The 19,795-nt window shown below is 39.4% G+C and overlaps 1 protein-coding gene across 4 annotated transcripts in view; it reads left to right on the top strand.

Annotated features, from left to right (window-relative positions):
• Ercc8 (ERCC excision repair 8, CSA ubiquitin ligase complex subunit) overlaps nucleotides 1–19,522 on the top strand; it is a 37,047-nt gene extending 17,525 nt beyond the window's left edge. For all 4 annotated transcript variants that reach the window (XM_038322621.1, XM_038322623.1, XM_038322622.1 and 1 more), the window contains 8 exons: nucleotides 50–131; nucleotides 1,293–1,361; nucleotides 3,819–3,885; nucleotides 6,100–6,200; nucleotides 7,222–7,346; nucleotides 11,977–12,174; nucleotides 14,754–14,837; nucleotides 19,278–19,522. In XM_038322621.1, coding sequence (XP_038178549.1) covers nucleotides 50–131; nucleotides 1,293–1,361; nucleotides 3,819–3,885; nucleotides 6,100–6,200; nucleotides 7,222–7,346; nucleotides 11,977–12,174; nucleotides 14,754–14,837; nucleotides 19,278–19,346 — 795 coding nt within the window. In that variant the 3' untranslated portion in view covers nucleotides 19,347–19,522. The remainder of the gene's footprint in view (nucleotides 1–49; nucleotides 132–1,292; nucleotides 1,362–3,818; nucleotides 3,886–6,099; nucleotides 6,201–7,221; nucleotides 7,347–11,976; nucleotides 12,175–14,753; nucleotides 14,838–19,277) is intronic.
• Nucleotides 19,523–19,795: the final 273 nt, after the last annotated feature.

The following is a 19,795-nucleotide window of genomic DNA, read 5'->3' as shown; positions in this document are numbered from 1 at the left end:
AGAATTTGTTAATGGATTTTGCGCATTTTTAATGTCTCTTGTTTAACAGGTTGCAGATGTGTTTAACTTTGAGGAAACGGTTTATAGCCATCACATGTCTCCAGCAGCCACCAAGCACTGTCTGGTAGCAGGTGCGTACACCATCCTTTTGCCCTTTACATATGGGAAGCTCTCCATTTTAGGATTATGTTTGACAGAAAAACTTTAAGCCAGGGAAAGATTATTTTAAACATTATAAACTAGTTTAAGTCCAGCAATGCTATTATTTAGGATTCAGACTGTGAGAATATCGATTCTCTCCCTTTCTTTTTTCTTTTTCTTTGTTTCTTTCAGTTTGTATGTGTTCCCTGAGGAGTTCTTTTAAGTCACTAAACTTTAAGGTATTTTATGTGAACAAAATACGACAATTTGAACTGGTAAGGTAGCTCAGTGGGTAGGGCTGTCACTGCCACACCTAATACCTAGCATTGATCCCTAGAACCCACATGGTAGGACAGAGCTGACTACAGCAGGCTATGCTCCATCCTCGGCACACACACACAAAGTAACTAATGTTTGTAATTTATAAATTTTCCAGTTCAACGCAATGAAAGAAAAATTTATTTCTCTCTAACATTGATTGAAAGCAGATAGGCATTTATATAATTCCTGCAACAACAACAAATATTAGCATATAAGGAAGAAAAAAAAATATTAACCTACTATCGGGTATCTGGTCCCCAGGACTGAGTTATTCCTGAGAGCTGCATGAGTCTCCTCACAGCTGGACACCAATCAGCTGCTTCATCTATAGGAGAGAGGCACTTAATGGAGGTGCGAGATCCGTTCATCTGAGTCAGAATTGCTGTGAAGCTGTGTCTAGCAACTGAAGAGATAGTAATAGCATTAGCTTGAGAAAACTGAGCTGTTGAAATTGAATGATTTCCTGTGATAAAGTGGCAAAGAGCTATAAACACACTTAAAGTGCTGCTAGAGATTTCCTGTGATATTTTACTGTGGTTACCTCTCGGTCGTCTGTGAAGTAGCCCAGCAGCCTGTGTGGGTCCGTAGCTGTTGTGATGAGAATAGACTGTGTACACACAGTTCTGCACAAATACAGTGCAAATACAGGAACATTTCTATAGTCATAAACATTCAAGATGATTTAGAGGTTTGTAAATGTATTGTGACATACATTTTATATTCCTGTATAGATACAGTGAAAGTGCTGTGATTCTTAACTGTAGTTTGCTAGGATCTTATAATTTATAATAAATACTATATAAAGTCTTTGCATTTTTTTTCTTTGACAGTTGGTACTAGAGGACCCAAGGTACAACTTTGTGATTTAAAGTCTGGATCCTGTTCTCACATTCTACAAGGTATTTTCTTTAATTGCAACAGCTACTGCTTTGAGTAAACTATTCGGTAAAAGGAAACATGACTTAAAATGTGTTCTTTGTAAATGACTTGACTGATGCATTTTGAGCTAGTTGTTAAGTCTGCAAAGAAAGAGAAGTCCTGCTGCGCATTATTCTTGTCCGGCAGGACTATTGAGACATCTGTATGCACAGTGACTGTAAGGGGAACGCAGAGGATAAGGAAACTAGGAAATCAGCTCAAAGCCATCAGCTGTTTCTACGTTTAAACAGACGAGCATTGGGACTTAGGTCATCAGATGTGTCTGCTGTCGGATAATGTGATTAATGAGGAAGCTTTGTTCCTAATATTTAAAAATCTTTTCTCCTCACTACAAATATTTTAGAAAAAGTCTTGAAGCAATACTTTGGGGAAACTATATTAATATAAACGATTTTATTAATTTTTAGCCGTATTAGATTATCTAATACAACGAATGCTGGAATATAATTCAGAAATATACATATTTTATCAGCTTCTGAGAAATATAATATACCAGAAAAACTTGATGGAATAGGCAGCTATTTTTTTTAAGGTTTATTTTATTCTTTTATGTGTATGAGTGTCTTTCCTGCATGTGTGTATGTGCACCGCATATGTGCCTCGTGCCCTTGGAGGTCAGAAGAGGACGTCAGTTCCCCTGAAACTAAAGTTACTGTTGGAGCTGCAAAAGCAGTAAGGCTCTTAATCACTGAGACAGTTCTCGAGCCCAGTGGGTAGTGATGACATTATTACTAATAATTGCTGTTGATTAAAAAGCTGGGCAGATGAAAATGTCTGATTAGAACAGTTCCATTAGGTAAAATTATTCTTTGAATTTATCATCTGTGTTTTTTAGAAACAAAGCTGTTAATGCTTTTTTCAATCAAGTTTTTCTTTTATAACTTTATAAGAAATTATAAATATTTTATTTCTGTAAAATGGTTGTTTTATTACATGTATTTCTATTATAAAGATAGATGACTCTGTTATATAGACTGATTGATATAAATTAGTAATTGTATTTTTTTTTTCAAAGCAGAAGCCAGTTCTTTTACATTAAAAGGTCTTGGGTTAAAAACTTCCACCAGTAGTAGACGTAAAGAAAAAGATAACCAGGCTACAACCCAGGACCCCTGAGAAGCTAGGTCGCAGGAGGACCCAAGAGAGACATTCATGGATGCCCCTGGGAAGGGGAAATAGATAAGATCTCCTGAGTAAATTGGGAGGTGGGTGTGAAGGGAAAGGGGAAGGAGAAGATGAGGGAATGGGATAGTTGAGTTGAGGGAAGGACAGAGAGGGAGAGCAATAAAAGAGAGATCTTAATAGAGGGAGTCATTATGGGGTTAGGAGATATCTGGTGCTAGGGAAACTTCCAGGAATCCACAAGGATGACCCCAGTTAAGACTTCTGGCAATAGTGGAGAGGGTGCCTGAACTGGCCATTTCCTGTAATTAGATTGGTGATCACCCTAATAGTCATCACAGAACCTTCATCCAGTACCTGATGGTAGCAGATGCAGAGATCCACAGCTAAGCACTGGGCCAAGTTCCCAGAGTCCAGTCCAAGAGAAGGAGGAGAGATTATATGAGCAAAGGGGTTAAAATCATGATGGGGAAACACACAGAGACAGCGGACCCAAGCTCACTGACTCTGAACTGATAGTTGGGGAACCTGCATAGGACTGAACTAGACCCTCTGAATGTGGGTGACAGTCCTGTGGCATGGGCAGCATGTGGGCCCACTGGCAATGGGACCAGGATTTATCTCTAGTACATGAACTGGCTTTTTGGAGCCCATTCCCTATGGAGGGATATATTGCTCAGTCTTGATACAGAGGGCTTAGTCCTGTCTCAACTTGATATGCCAAACTTTGTTGACTCCCCATGGGAGGCCTTACCCTTTCTGAGAAGTGGATGGGGGAATTGGATGGGAAGAAGGTGGGGGGAACAGGAGGAGAGAAGGGACGGGGGAATTGTGGTTAGTATGTAAAATGAAAAAAAAAACTTATAAAAATTTAAAAAAAGAAAATGAAATTAAAAATACTTCTTAGCGGGGCTGGAGTGATGGCTCAGAGGTTAAGAGCATTGCCTGCTCTTCCAAAGGTCCTGAGTTCAATTCCCAGCAACCACATGGTGGCTCACAACCATCTGTAATGATGTCCGGTGGCCTCTTCTGGCCTGCAGGCAGACACACAAACAGAATATTGCATACATAATAAATAAATTAAATAAATAAATAAATGAATAAACAAATAAAATACTTCTTAGCAATCTCACATTAGTATTTAAACATAGATGCTGCAAGTTTAAGAAGTGATCATATATCTTCACTGCTATTTATGCTTGCTATTTTCTGAGTCAGGCAAAATTATTAGCCCCTTATATTTATTTTTTAGAATATTTTATAAGTGTCTAATTTTTATACTCTTGGATTTGCAGGTCACAGACAAGAAATATTGGCAGTTTCCTGGTCACCACGCTATGACTATATCTTGGCAACAGCCAGGTAAATTGCAATATATTTGGTTTTACTATTAATATTAATAATTAGAAGCATTTTGAAAGATTGTAGTTTTCATAAGATACATATTTATTGTATATAATTGTTAGTACCTGAAAATGAAATATTGAGTAACAAGTTTCAGTTTACATCAGCAAAGATTTCCTTTTGTGTGTGTGGTACATGTGCAGGTGCACATGCATGTGTGTGTAAGCCAGGGGTTGACACTAGGTGTCTCCCTCAGCTGCCTTCCACTGTGTTTATCTTGTGCAGCACACAGCTGCACTTAGCTTTTCAGGGACCCGCACTCACGTCCTCATACGGGTGCTGCAGGGTCTACCTGTCGGCCATCTGCCCTGTGCCCACCTTTGCATGGTCATCCATCTTGAAGGCTTTCATCTTTTAGAACAGAGAGAAAGCAGGAGAACCTCTGCATAAATCATCTAGCTCTGCTAGTAAAACATGTTATTTTGTACATGGAAGGAAAACACTGCTCGCATAAGATGACATTTTTAGTTTTTTAGCCATAACTTTTGTCCTGATACAAAATATGTATGTATCCGTTGATTTAGTTTGTTAGTATTTAATTGCTACTATCCTGATGGCAGAAGTCACAAAATAATCCCACACTAGTTCAGAATTATGAATAATAATGGGTCATTTATTTAGGGGAAACTTACAGATCACTGTCCTAGATAACAGCCCTCTGCACAAACAGGGAACAGGAATAGAGTCTAGCAGCTGGAAGACAGAGCCAGAAGCAAGGAAACAAGAGAGTGAGCACATACTCTACAGCTACATTTATAGTGTAAGAGACCACGCCCAAGTGGGCTTGTATCTTAAAGGCTATTGGCTAGAGAAGCGGAAGGCGCTCCCGTAGCACTACCCAGTCCAAATAGTGTACTAAAGGCACAGGTTGATCATGATGTCAGAAAGACCAGTGCCTACAGAACATTCTGGAGTGCCTTAATGGTGGTAGACCTTGAGTGACTAGTACAGGAAGAGGTCCAGCAGTGTTGATGGTGGGGACTGATGACTGAGGGAGAAATAGTGAAGAGTGGACCTTCAGTAACTAGTACAGGAAGAGAGCAGGACTGCTTGCCGGTGTGAGGGTGGGGTTGTCCACTGAAGGGCTGAGATAGTAAAGATACTGAATGATAGGCTGTGGGGGAGGGGCTGGCTACAAGTACATGAGACCACTGGGCTATAGCTATACCATGGTACGGATCACATGACACAGACAGTGATTTTTGGTGTTTAAAGGAAAGTGCCTCAACATATGAAAGTTTTGGAAGCCCTGCTAAAACAATGAAAACCACATACACAGACACACACACACAAATTGTAGGAGGGATCAGTGACGTGACCTGAGGAGGTAAAAGTATGTGATTTCTGAGTTACAACGATGTCTAGACTGTAGCTATCAAAAGATGTCTAGGCCTGGCGAGATGGCTTAGTAGAGAAGACACTTATTGCCAGGCCTGCCAGCCTGAGTTCATTCCCCAGAGCCTGTGTGGTGGGAGGAAAACCAGCTCACGCAAGTTGTCCTTTAACTTTTGGCTTGTGTTCATGGACACACATGCATGTAAATAAGTAAAATCAAGTTTTTAAAGAATATTGTTAAGGTCTTTATGAAGACATGACAGGTGACTGGATCTGGCTGGGAGCCCTTTACTACTGGGAGTTTCTTAGAGGAGAGATCGGTGCATGATTTGTCTTTGCCTTTGATGTTTCACTCTCTGTTGAAGCGCCCAGTTTCTAGAAGACAGCGAGTACAGTTTTCTAGCAAAGACTTATCGGAGCACAAAAAACAACTGGAAAGAGATTGTCCTTATTATACATCTTACTTGAAAATTTTTTACAAAATTTTATAAAAAGCAAGATAATAAATGCTTAAACAATGAGATTCCTTAACTGCTTGGTTGTATGGATAACATTTGAGAAATACAGAAAATATGTCATAATTAGTGTGATAGGAGAAAAGCAGAATTCTATCCTTTGATCTGTAAAGAAAAATGACCTTTCTTTACTATGTTTTTACTATTTTATGGGAATGTTGAGTTTTGAATGTTGAATATTTGTTGAAAATAAGAATACAGTACAATTATAGGAATATATTTGTGACATAGAGTGAAACCTCCATGTTCAATCTAGCAAAGTAAAGAGTGACTCGTTACCCTAGCCACACATGTCAATACAAGAGCTATTTTTTCTCCTCAGTGCTGACAGTAGAGTGAAATTATGGGATGTGAGAAGAGCATCAGGATGTTTGCTCACTCTTGATCAGCATAATGGGAAGAAGTCACAAGCTGTTGAATCAGGTAACAAAGGCCACATTCAATCATACAGTAATGGTTTTATGGTGGCTTTCTAAATTGAAATCAAATAAGTATATATTGACAAATTAAAAATTAATTTTTGTAAATGGCATTCAAAATCAAACATAATTGTGCTTTTCTTTCTCCCAAGATCCATGTAGACTGCTTTTGCCTCCAAACTTTCAAACATACAAGCTTCTCATGTGTACCTTGGTTTGCAAATATGTTTGTTCTATGTCAACTCAGTTTTACCCAGAAAGCTGCAGTAGAGTGATGCAGGAGTGGTGTCCTGAGCTTCTGTGTCACCATAGACACTACAGGTTGTGCACATGTGAGTCAGGTGCGATCCCTGGGACACTCGGCTCATTGTGTTTTTATACAGGATTTAATTCCTGCAAAGCAGTGTCCACCCATTCTAGACTAGAAATAGTCTATTAAGATGAACTTGTGGTCAAACGGGATAGCTGCTTCTCAGCTGTTTTTTTCCCCAACTTAAAAGTGATATAAGTTTTTATAAGACTAGAACAGTTTTTCTTTCTCTGTTAAACTTTCTCTTGATAGAAAACATTAATATTTTCCTTTCTTTATTTCTTTTCTCTCTTGATAGTGCTGGAGACTGAACCCAGGCTGGCCTAAAACAAATGGCTCTCCTTCCTTCCTCTGCCTCCCAAGTGCTGGGATTATAGGCATGCCCTGCCATTTTAGATTTTTAATACTTTGTCAAATGATTTCTAATTTAGAGGGAAATATGTGAAAGGGTTGAAAAGCATTTAAAGTTTTGATTTTTTAGTTGAATTAGTACAGTTTGCTTACTGAAAAAATTATACTTGGCAAATATTTTGTATATTCTTTTCCTCTGTATTCAAGGTTCTTTTAATGTAGTTTATCTTGCTTACATAACCTAAAGATTGGTTAATTTTATGCATAATCAACTTATATTTTAAGTAATTCATTAGTTATTCTTTAATGTGTTTAAAATATACTTAACACAGAAAAAGATAAGTTAAATGTGTTTTCATTACAGCAAACACTGCTCACAATGGGAAAGTTAATGGCTTATGTTTTACAAGTGATGGACTTCACCTGCTCACTGTTGGCACAGACAACCGAATGAGGCTCTGGAATAGCTCCAATGGGGAGAACACACTGGTGAGAGACTTTAAAGGACCTGTCAGTAAATGGATCTGTGATGTACATTTATACACATATTACATTTTCTATAGAGGTGACTTCATTTCTTGTCTATTAACAGCTGTTAATATATTTTGAAAAAATACTTTAGGTATGAACAGCTAATTCTCAGGCTCGCCACCCCACCTGGCACCCCAGCTCATTCCCTCTCTCTCTTAGTGTGGAACTGCTGTAGTAGGGGTGAACTTGATCCTTTTAATTAAAAGATTGAGAACCGCTACAGATAAAGTTACCAACAGTCAAATTTTACATTTAAAATTAGTCATATCCTTTCCTTTCCCCATCTTTCTAGCTAATAAATCTTTTCAAGTACTGAGGGTCACAGGGTCACTTTGACTACTGCTGTTAATGCTAGTATTTATAGTGCTAACACTGATATGATTGTCTCTGTTGCGACAATGGGCACAGACTCAGAGGCAGCCCTCTGCTGCTAACTGCTTCCCCCACCCTCCCGTATAGTCGTGTGGAGTGGTCCTTTAACCTGTCTGAGAGGCTTAGGCTAGATGGAAAGCAAGTAAAGGCTTTCAGTAGAGAAGTGACAGGACCAAACTGGACAGTGTTCTGCAGTGTGTGTCGGAGTCTAATGTGACGACTGCAAATGGCACTGTGCATATGGCCATGGCTGATACCGTTTAGTCCATTTCTATCTCCTTAAAGGTAGTAAGCACACACTTTTAATCCCAGCACTTGGGAGGCAGAGACAGGCGAATCTTTGTGAGTTCAATGCCAGCCTGGTCTACAAGAGCTAGTTCCAGAACAGGCACCAAACTACTGTCTCAAAAAAAAAAAAAAAAAAAACTTCATCAAAGTAAGTTATTTATAAAGAGTTAAACATTAAACAAAGCTAACTTAGAATCTCTCCTAGAAAGGGGACTTGAAAGGACTTGAGACACTGATTCCAAAAAGTAAACTCCAAGGAAAAACCTTGTCCTCAAATTTGTTAACATCTTACAGATCAAAAAACAAATTCCACCCCGATTTACTTAATACTCTTTTCAGCTTGGGTGTCATCATTTTGTAAATCATGAATATTGTCTGCCTAAAAACTAATTACAAGTTTAAAAATGTAGTGCCGAGCCACCAAATAGAGGGCAGAGTGTAGTAGTGATCCTATAGAGGGCAGAGTGTAGTAGTAATCCTATAGAGGGCAGAGTGTAGTAATAATCCTGTAGAGGGCAGAGTGTAGTAGTAATCCTCTAGAGGGCAGAGTGTAGTAGTGATCCTCTAGAGGGCAGAGTGTAGTAGTGATCCTATAGAGGGTAGAGTGTAGTAGTGATCCTCTAGAGGGCAGAGTGTAGTAGTAATCCTATAGAGGGCAGAGTGTAGTAATAATCCTCTAGAGGGCAGAGTGTAGTAGTAATCCTCTAGAGGGCAGAGTGTAGTAGTAATCCTCTAGAGGGCAGAGTGTAGTAGTAATCCTATAGAGGGCAGAGTGTAGTAGTAATCCTATAGAGGGCAGAGTGTAGTAATAATCCTCTAGAGGGCAGAGTGTAGTAGTAATCCTCTAGAGGGCAGAGTGTAGTAGTAATCCTCTAGAGGGCAGAGTGTAGTAGTAATCCTCTAGAGGGCAGAGTGTAGTAGTAATCCTCTAGAGGGCAGAGTGTAGTAGTAATCCTCTAGAGGGCAGAGTGTAGTAGTAATCCTCTAGAGGGCAGAGTGTAGTAGTAATCCTATAGAGGGCAGAGTGTAGTAGTAATCCTATAGAGGGCAGAGTGTAGTAGTAATCCTATAGAGGGCAGAGTGTAGTAATAATCCTCTAGAGGGCAGAGTGTAGTAGTAATCCTGTGTTTTTGCCTTACTTGTGTAAATATATGCAAATACACATTTCCAATATGTTTAATGATAAACTATATACAAATATTGAGTCTTCATATTAAATTTAGTAAAGCTTAATTTCTTATTTTTTAGACAACAATAAATAGAAATACAATTTTAAAATTTTCCCCTCACATAATCTTTAATGGATCCTTAATGATCGTGGTGTAATCTCCCCATAGTTTGAAGTCTGGAGACCATGTCTTAAAGTACAGAGCAAATTCCAGCTGGGCCAGTTCACAAAGAGACACGTTTGACAACAAAAGAAGAGAAGAATAGAGAGTGGGAATTGGTGATGTGTCCCAGTTACTGGTGCGTCCTTTGTGTTGTGTGGTGGCACAGGGAAGGAACTGAGACTGTTGACACCACTGTTAAGCCAGCCACAGTGCAGTTAGTTTCTCCTTGTGTCACTGCTGGCCGCAATGTGTCTAACTACACGAATGCCCTAACTGTCCCTAGTTCCTCCCAGTGGATGTCTTTCACTGATTCCTCCACGTTTCCGCATTGTTCAAACCGACTGCCTTCACCAGTTGTATGAGCCGTGCATTCTTGCCCTCTGGCTCTGCGTTCTGCCACTTCCCTTTTCCCCACCTTTAGTGCATTGATCTCCTTAGAGATTTAGATCTGCTGTATCCACTTGCCCCTCTATTCTGCGGCACAGACTGCAGCCTTCACTTTAGAGTACCCCTCCTGCTGCTACTGCTCAGCTTTCAAGGTTCATCTCAGTGTGTCTTTGAATCTTCTACTTTATCTTAAAAGCTCCCAGAATACCCTGGGCTTACTTGTCTTGAAGTGTACTATGACCATCACTTCACATGATGAAAGAAAAATGTCATATAACAAAATGTTTCAGTGATTTTGTTGACATAGTTTAGATGCAGCATTTGAGTCTGATGTGTACTAGCCAAGATACATTGATAAATTACTTACCTTTGCCAGGCGTGGTGACCCACACTTTTAATCCCAGCACTCAGGAGACAGAGGCAGGCGAAATCTCTGAGTTTGAGGCCAACCTGGTCTACAAAGTGAGTTCCAGGACAGCCAAATATACACAGAGAAGCCCTGTCTGGAAAAAAGAAAAAAAGGAAAAGAAATTACTTAGCCTTTCCATGTATTCCGTTCTTTCTGCCCTCTTTTTCATGATGGATCCTGGGTTTTACAGGGGTTGATACAGGTGTCCCATTTGCTGACTAAGCACGCAACAGTCACTTATTCCCAGCACTTCCATCAGTTACGGGGTTTTGCGCTAGCTGCTGCCCGCTGCAGAAAGAAGCTCCTCCTGAAGCTGCACTGGTCTGTGGGCATAAACATAGATATTTAGAAGGCTGTGTGATACCATGTCCACTTAGCATTAGTAGTAGGTCCCCTCTAGGAGGTGTGAGTTCCACAGCCATAGCTTTTGACTGGGTTTGCAGTAACAGTGGTCTCAAACCTACTCAGAAAATGGTTGATTACCCAAAGATCTTTTGTGCCACTATTTCACCCCGTGGCATGTTGGTGTTGCACTCAGGGTTCATCACTGGGTAATACCATTAATAACCCTTCTCCCCCGTACCTGTGTTCAAACTCCTTCAGGATATCTAAATATCCTATCCTTTAGGATATCTCCATAAGGATATTATTTCATTAACCCAGCCCCTCCTCCTGTTTCTTTCCCTTTTCTCATGTTAACTACCAATATCTTTCATATCTTGTGCATTTTGCTCTCCCCTCAGCCCTATGTTACTGCCCCTCCCCGTTTATGGTCCATTCTAACTTCCAGAACCACGCCTCCCATAGTCAGATGGTACATACTGGCTCATCAGGTGGAAATGAAGATTGCTCCTCCTAATTAATTATTCTGAATTAATAAGTCTGAACATCACTGGCTGGCTACCATCATTTCCCAGGTGCACTCATATGTATGATGTCATTTGTGTTTTTACAATGACACTATGGTAAATGGTGTTGTTTCTGCTTAGCAGATTAGAAGAATGGAATTTAGAGATGAAATCTGAGTGACCCCTCTCACATAGATTTCAGAACCCAAGCTCAGTGTTTGCTGTACTTCACCACAGCTGCCACAGGGTGGCTCCGTTTTCACTTGTTTTGCCCTTGTGCTGTATTGAGCCCTCTGGGCATAGTACTCTCTGCTGCTTAATTGTTTCCTTAAGATAAATTCCCAGGAGCAATTACTAGATCAAGAAGTAAGAATATCTTTATTGTTCAGCTAGTTTTGATAAAAGTGGAGAGTTACAGCAGCATTAATACCACTCATCTGCACACTTGAGATGGTTGTAATGGTCAGGCGTGCATTGTGTTGGTTTATTACAGCACATTCCTAGGAAGAGTTCAGTCCCAGCCGAAAGAGACTATTACTAAACCATTTGTCCCATTTGAAGAAATAGCCATATTATGACGCCAATTACATGTTCTCCTTAAAATAGCTCAACCAGAAGTTGGGGATGTAGTATGGTTAGAGGTCTCACCCAGTATCCATGAGGCCCCGGAGTTTTGTCTTCAGATACCAAAAAGAGAGGGGAAGGTTTTTGAAAGTTTGACAGTCGGAAATAATTCAAGTTTGACTTTGTTGTACCATCTCTCCCTTGTGGGTTTATTCACAATTTCTATTTCTTCAAATATAAAATGTACATTTGTATCATTGGCCTTTGTTTTTATTAAGATATTAGTTTTGTTAAATTGTAATAAGTGAAGGAAGTGGTTTTTTTTCAGTCTTTGTTGCTTTTTTAACAAAACTTAAAAAATGAGTGGCATTATGGTTTGAATTCTGCAGGTAAACTATGGGAAGGTCTGTAACGACAGCAGGAAAGGACTGAAGTTCACTGTCTCCTGGGGCTGCAGCTCAGAGTTTGTTTTTGTTCCATATGGCAGCACCATTGCTGTCTATGCAGTTCACTCGGGAGAGCGGCTGACTGTGCTTAAGGGACATTATAAAAGTGTCGACTGCTGTGTGTTCCAGCCTCATTTCCAGGTAAGAATGACACTTAAGGGAATTAACAACCATTAGAAGGCTGGCTTGTCAGACTAGTAGTGTATAAAACTGGAAGTTGCGGTTCTGTTTTCAAGTGTTATATGCTTTTAATCATTCTGAAGTTTGATGCCAACAATCCACCACTGAGATAGTATTTCTTTAATACAGATTAATAGAGCCTAATTCTCATATGGCATAGAAAGTGTATATGAATCAATATAATACTGTAATTGGTTGGGATATGTTGTCTTTCCCTTTGAATATGAGCTCCATTTAACCATTTGAAATGTAATTTAAGTATTTTCTTGTGAATAATTCTTTAGGTAAAATATATATATGTTCCAAACTATAGTATACCTTGGTTTAGCTATGTGTGACTATATTGAAATCTAAAACTAATTATTATTTCATTTCCTTATTTTCTGTCAGAGGCTGATGTAAGTATGTCTTTGCAGGACTAGATACTGAAATGACTAGTAAAGTATATCTTTGAATTAATGCAGCTCACGACATTTCTCACATTTATTTATTTGTGTGTGGAATGGCACATACGAGGGCATGCATGTGGAGATCAGAGGATAACTTACAGGAATCGACCCTCTCCCTCCATCCTGTGGGACGTCAGGCTTAGCAGCAGGTGCCTTTGCTCACTGAACCACCTCAGCAACTCGAAATTTGTTAAATACTCACCTTAGTCACTTTTCTGTTCATGTGACCAAAATACATAACTGGAAGCAGCTTCCCAGGAGAACGGTTTGCTTGAGCTTACGATTAGAAAGGACACAGTTTGTAATGGCAAGGAAGTCAGGCCGCAGGGACACAATGCAAGTGGTCTCTGCCTCAGCCAGCAGATGGCCGAGCAAGGTGAATGCTGACACTTGGCTTGGCTCTTCTTCAGTCTAGGACCCCGCCTCCTGGCTGATAGCACCCACATTCATGGCGGTGCTTCCCTCAGCAAACAAACCTTTCTGGAAACACTCCCATAGGAACAACTACAAGTGTTTCAGTGTGTTTTCAGAGCCAGTCAAGTTTGCAGTGAAGATTGTCAGAATACTGTGAATTTTGTTAAATGTCTTTACTTTTTTCTTTCAAAGACATTTTTCATTTCTGTTGGATCAAAGAAAACAGTCTTTCTGAGACACGAGCAAAATCTTAAACAAGATACTCTGACTATAAAGTATGACATTCTTTTAGGCAGGAGCTTATTAGCAGAAAGGCCTAGGAGTTGTTGGAACTATACCAAGAAGGGTCTGGAGAGATGACTCCGCAGTTAAAAACATTTGCTCCCCTTACAGAGGACGTGGGTTCAGTTTCCAGCACTCACACGGCAGCTCATGACCATCTGTAATTCTGGTTTCAGGGAACCTGATGCCCTGTTGGCCCCCTCAGGTACATGGTACTTGACACACACGGTACATATACATTCATATAGGCAAAACATAACAGTACCAAATAAGCTGGGTGTGGTGACATAGACACCTGCACTCCCAGCATTCTGGATTATTTTCAGGAGTTCAAAGTTGGGCTGGGCTACAGAGCAAGTTTCAAACTAAAAACAAAATATTCTGAGGCGGAGATTGCCAGACACCTGGCTGGTCTGTTAGCTGGGAAAGGCTCTGCCTGTTATGGTTTACTTTGCCTTGTTTGTGAGACAAGGTCTCATACACCATACTGCCACTAACTTGCTATGTAGCCAAGAGTAATCCCATGTGCCACTACTCACAGCCAACACCATGTCTTTATCTGCCTCAGACTCAGAAAGATTCAGTCACTGAACACATTAGGAAACACTACGCTCTTAATTTACTGTATGACCAGAACCTTTTCAGTTTGTTGGAAAGGAGTAAGCGTTGTTTAGTGGGAGCAAACAGCATGTCCATTAAGACATCGACACACATGTGCATCAGCCCATGAGTCCTTCCATGTACTGAATGTTTCTGCAGACAGAGTGGGGTCCTGAAGCTTTGGAAGAACAGCTGGGTAGCTGTAAGCTAAATGGAACTTTTGGCCTGTTTTTGTAGAATCTCGTTTTCTTCTTTGAAGTCATTATTGTAGATGCCTCAGTTTTTGTCAGAGAAAAGATATTGTACATTTTACTTTTTCTAACACTTAGAAATATGCTCATGAGTATTGACAAAACGAGTAAGACATTGAATGTCTATAAGATTTTCTCACTGTTTGTAAGCTCTAACGCTTGGCTCTATTTTAAAATATAAAGCTTCATATTATATTGGTTATTCCTGGGAAGATTCCAAGGGCAGTGGAGTGGAAACTCTCATTTATAGAAGGTACAAATTGGTATGATCTTTTTGGAGAATGAAATCTCAGGATATAACCAGAGCTTTGTAGTATTTCTAAAAAGTTTGCCTGTGTCATGCACAGAATTTAAAGACACCACATTTTTAAAAAACTGAGAAGCATCATCATATTTTGTTTAATGAATAGAAATTAAATAAATGGAATTAATCTAAATTAATTAACCTACTTAGTCTGATCATTTCAAAAACTGATACAGCTCATTTCCTCATTATACCAGCTTTAAATTGATCAACAATCAGTCTTTGCTTTCTGTATTACAGGAACTGTACAGTGGTAGCAGGGATTGCAATATTCTTGCTTGGGTACCATCTTTATATGAACCAATACCTGATGACGATGATGAAGTAAGTGGTATTTCTACCTACTGTGCAGTGATTGCTAATTATAAAGATTAGTTTTTTATTTGATGGGGGAGACTGTTAAAGCAGTTCTGGCTGTTTTCTGGTTGTACAGATAGTTTTTGCCACACAACCATAAAAATTCAGAAAAATAGTAAAAAAACATAATTTCTCAATTTTAATTAGTAAAGACTTTTTATTTACTTTACTGTTTTTCCCTGGCATTGATTTTTCTAAAGCAATAGTTAATTTATAGACACATAATTTAGAGTCTTCTCTCATTGAAATGATACAATAGTCCCCATTCATGTATGAGTAAGATTTGGAAACTTTTTTTGTAGTGGGAGGGGTTGAGACAGGCTTTCTCTATATAGCTAGCCTTGGCTCTCGTGGAACTTACTCTGTAGACCAGGCTGGCCTCAAACTCACAGAGAGCCACTAACCTTTGTCTCCCAAGTGCTGGGATTACAGGCATACGCCACCATTATCCAGCTACGAATTAGAAATATCTTTAATGATATGGTAATCTGTCATTTATATGTCATAGTTTAAATATTTGTTTCCGCTGATTGTTTTAAACAACCTCAATATAAATATATTCTCAAAAGTTGTTCCTATTTCTAATTAATTTTAGGATATACTCCTAAAAGTAGAGTTATCTCTTTTTGTTGTTTGTTTGCTCCCTGTCTGGCTTTAAGCCACCATGACAACTGTATTGTGGCCAGTACAGTTAATCTTCTCTTTGGCTATTCTGAAGAATTTGGGCTTCACAGTGAGGGCTGCTTAGGGAGCTCTTCCCTCCCCAGAACTCCATACAACACTGATGATGGGGGCAACATTTACCCATGTCTGTTCACTGACAAGATCCACAGTCTACCAAGGTTGGCAGATGAGCATAAGCCCTGGTTCCTCTCTAAGTGTTAAGACCACATACCAGCTTTACCAAAGTCACCTGATGCCATATGTCTAAGTTGATCCTGTGGTGGTAACACGTGCCCCAGCATTACCTTAACCTTCTGGGTGCTTGTGATGCCACCTATTGGCTATGGCCCTAGCTCATGAAGTCACAGAGTTTCTGGATCTTCCCCAGTTTGGATGTCATGGCAGCTGTGGAAAGGAAAGAGCTGGAGTTGACTTTTGAGTTATTATTATTAAAATCTGTCTTTTCACAATGTCAGTTCACACTTAGATCAGCAACCTCACAGTGCCTATCTCAGGATGGTACGAGCTTAGGTAAAGGTGTTAAACAGATGAGGCAAGAGCCCTGCCCTGAAGTAGTAGTATCCTCTCTTACCTTAAATTTACAAAAAGTAGAGTATGAAAAAGTAGTATTTTTAAATTGAGTGCTAGTGCATGTATCAGGTTGTTAAACCAAAGTTGTTGTTAGGTTTCCTTTCGAACCAAGGCAGCCTGAGGAGTGTTTCTCAGATTTTTAAGGAGTGTTTTAAGTCTACCTATAGAAATTGAAAGACCGTAGATGACAGGGATATTTTATGATCTTTAAATTTGTTGTTTAATTGTCAGACTGTTGTGTTATATCTGAGGAATATGTCTGTTTACTTTCACTCAGACTTTCTAATTGGCGTGGTCAACTCAAGCCTATCTGTAGCTTCTAGGTACCTTTAGTTGCCAGGGATATATAGGGACAGTACACTAGAGTTCTAATCTTATTTCTTATCAAGAATCCTAGTTCCAGCTGAGTGTAGTGACTCATTCTTGTAATCTTAGCACTAAGGGGACTAAGACAACTTGGGCTACAAAGCAAGATTCAGTCTCAAAACAAAACAAAACATTAGGCATTGGCACAGTAAATGGCTGTATCTACTTTGTACTTGTGTAGATGTATCATTTGTTGACATGGAAAGATCTGGGACTTTCCAATAACACTTGAAACTTCTCAAGACATGTCCTTGTGGTGCTGTTTTAATCCTTCTCATTATTTGGTTCTGTACTGGATCCCTTCTAAACCCAATTTCAGCATCTCTATGCACAAAACTCTGCCAGTAAACCAGAAACCTGGTAAGGTAGGACGGGTGTTCATGCATAGACTAGATGTCCACTAGGAGGAGATGTTGTAGAGAAAACCAAAGTAGAGGACTCTGAAATAGTAGTGTATTCAATCCACCTGCAACATTGTTACTGTCTCAAAAAGCAGTATGTATTAAATCTACCTGCAACATTGTTACTTTCTCAAAAAGCAGTGTGTATTAAATCCATCTGCAACATTGTTACTACCTCGAATAGTAGTTTGTATTTAATCCGCCTGCAACATTGTTACTGCAGCTCTTGACCACAGGGTTGAAATTTTATTTATGATTGTTTTAGCTATAAAATATACTAGTAATATTATAATACATTCTAAATATCTGTTTACGACTGTAAGTAGTAAATATATGTGCAAATATGTCAACATCTTGTTTTTGTTTCTATCCTTACCAAAGCAAAATAATTCATAATGAAATATAAATTTTTCTGTTGAATTGTCAAATGAAATTAAAGTGACTAATAGATTGCACATTGGGCTTCCATTGTGGAATTAGAAGACACGAGCTTTGTGTAGCTTTTATTCCTCAAGGATATTTTTGGTAGCTATCTAAGGTGGAGTTGAAAGTCTAAAGACAGGAGAAAAGTGTTATCTCTGAGATTAAACCCATCCTGAGCAGTCTAGCTTAGTAGTTGTTAAATCATCAAATTCCTGAGTGGAAAGATTACAACATGCTCCACCACACCCAGCTTCAAACAGCATCCTTGATAGAAGTCAGATTTGAACTGTAAGGAACTTACCCTTATTAATCTCGGGCATCACGAGATTCAGCAAACATTGGATCAAAGAGTAAATGAATAAATAGACTTCCAGCTTCCATCACTGCTGCTGGAAATGAGTGGTTAGCTGGAGTTTGGTCATAGTTTTTATTTGGCCATTTGGAGGCAAGTATAAGGGTAAATTTTTATTGTATGTGTAGTGATAGTAGCCAGTAAGTTTAGCCATGGCCTCTGGCCTATTTAACAACTGCAGCATGCCTACATCGCTGTATTGTTTTCTAGCTAGTCTAGCTGGTGGGGGAAATTACTGGGAACGCTGGCTTTCCCATTTGAATTGTAAGATTCTGCCATGTTATCGTAAGGTAGACCACATTCTTAAACATGACTTAAGGGTTGCCATCACAGAAGATGTTTCCCTATGTTACAAAAGACAGTATATCTAAAATACTTTAACAGTAATCCTGCAATTTGTTAGCTATTGAAATCCGGATCATATCAAGTAGCCAGATGCAAAAGCTGCAATATAAGAAACAAATCTGATTCTTAATTCAAGAAAAAAAAAAAGAGCATCTTTTAAGCCTTTGAAGTCATTTCCTTGAGATAAGAAACAAGTGAACTGACTTGATAATTCATTTAATTAAAATCTCTAGTTGCCAAATCTTTTCACTGATGGCTATAAGGTGGAAGAATATTGTGGTTTTTTTTTTTTTTTTTTGCAGTTTTAAGTGAAAAATCCAAACAGTTTTTAGAAAAATCTCCCAGGGAAACCTCAGTGCTAGTTATTTGCCCTTGCTTCCGGTTTCCTGTAGTTTACCTATGCTTTAGCTGTGTAGTAAGCCACAGTAACCTTTTATTACAAACTAATATTCAGCTGGGCTTGGTGTCACATGCTTATCATCTTAGCCCTCAGAAGGATAAAGGAGGGTGCTTCCCACAAACTCAAAAGTCAGCTGAGCTACAGAACTATAGTGTGTGGGGCTGGAGAGATTGCTCAGTGGTTAAAAGCACTGGCTACTCTTCCAGAAGATGTGGGTTAGATTCTTGACACCCACATAGGGTTCACAACCTTCTGTAGTCCCTGAACTGTGTTGAGTTTTGGGCCAGACTAGATTAAAGAGCCCCAGAACTATGTGATGAGTTTTGGGCCAGCCTCGACTACAAAGCAGGAACTGTCTTGGGGGTGAGGGCTTACATTATTCTGATGGAAGAAATAGTTCTCAGATTCTGGTATTTTTATGTATGATGGTAAAGTTAATCCAGACAACACAAAGTTACCATCATATGTATTCTGGACTGTCCAGTATGCTGTGCGCATGCATCCAGTCTTAACACCTGCACGTCAGTGTTGTGCCTTCTCCACAGAGTTGGAGTACTGTGATCTATGGCAGCCTAGAAATACTGTGGACAGTGGCATAGCGTAGATCTGCGCATGCATAGAACTGGCCATCATCATAGCAGATCTGCGCATGCATATAATCTGATTCCTTTGAGGAAAGCAGGTTATTTTGGAAGAATCAGTTTTGTCAGTTATAAAAGAATTTACATTTTCTTTACATTACTTTTGTTTTTAAATTAGCAGTAATATAGTTTCCAAATAATCTAATTGCTGTTGAAGTAGCATATTTTAGCCTAGTATGAGACTAAAATTATGAAATACAAAAATAGATTCTTCTCTTTTTTTAGGCTACGACTAAATCCCAGTTGAATCCAGCGTTTGTGGATGCGTGGAGCAGCAGTGACGAAGAAGGGTGATTTAGCCGGCCTTCACTCCTTGTCCATCGGACCTCTAGCTCTTCTTTTGGTTACTGTTGTTTTTGAGACAAGGTCTCACTGTGTAGCCTTGGCTAGCCTGAAGCTAGCCTGGAATTCTGTGTGTAGACCAGACTAAGCCCAAACTTGCAGCCATTCCTCTGCCTCTGCCTCCCAAGTGCTGGGATTACAGGTGTGTACCATATTGCCGTGTGTGTGTGTGTGTGTGTGTGTGTGTGTGTGTGTGTTTAATTTTTTTTAACTCTTTAGTCAGTTTCTGAATTTGGGATGTTTACCTTTGTATTTTAAAATGAGGTCAACGTGTATAAAACCCTGAAATAAACTTCTCTGTGGTTTAATTGTTCAAAACCATTCTGTTTGAGCCTGTTTGCCTTGTTGTCAGGTCAGCTGCTACGGGCACAGCACATGAACAGAGGTCATTGTTCTCAGCC

This window comes from Arvicola amphibius, chromosome 3 (assembly GCF_903992535.2).
Source record: "Arvicola amphibius chromosome 3, mArvAmp1.2, whole genome shotgun sequence".
Lineage (NCBI taxonomy): Eukaryota > Metazoa > Chordata > Mammalia > Rodentia > Cricetidae > Arvicola > Arvicola amphibius.
Note: the sequence above shows the minus strand (reverse complement) of the source record. Positions and strands in the feature narration are given on the sequence as shown.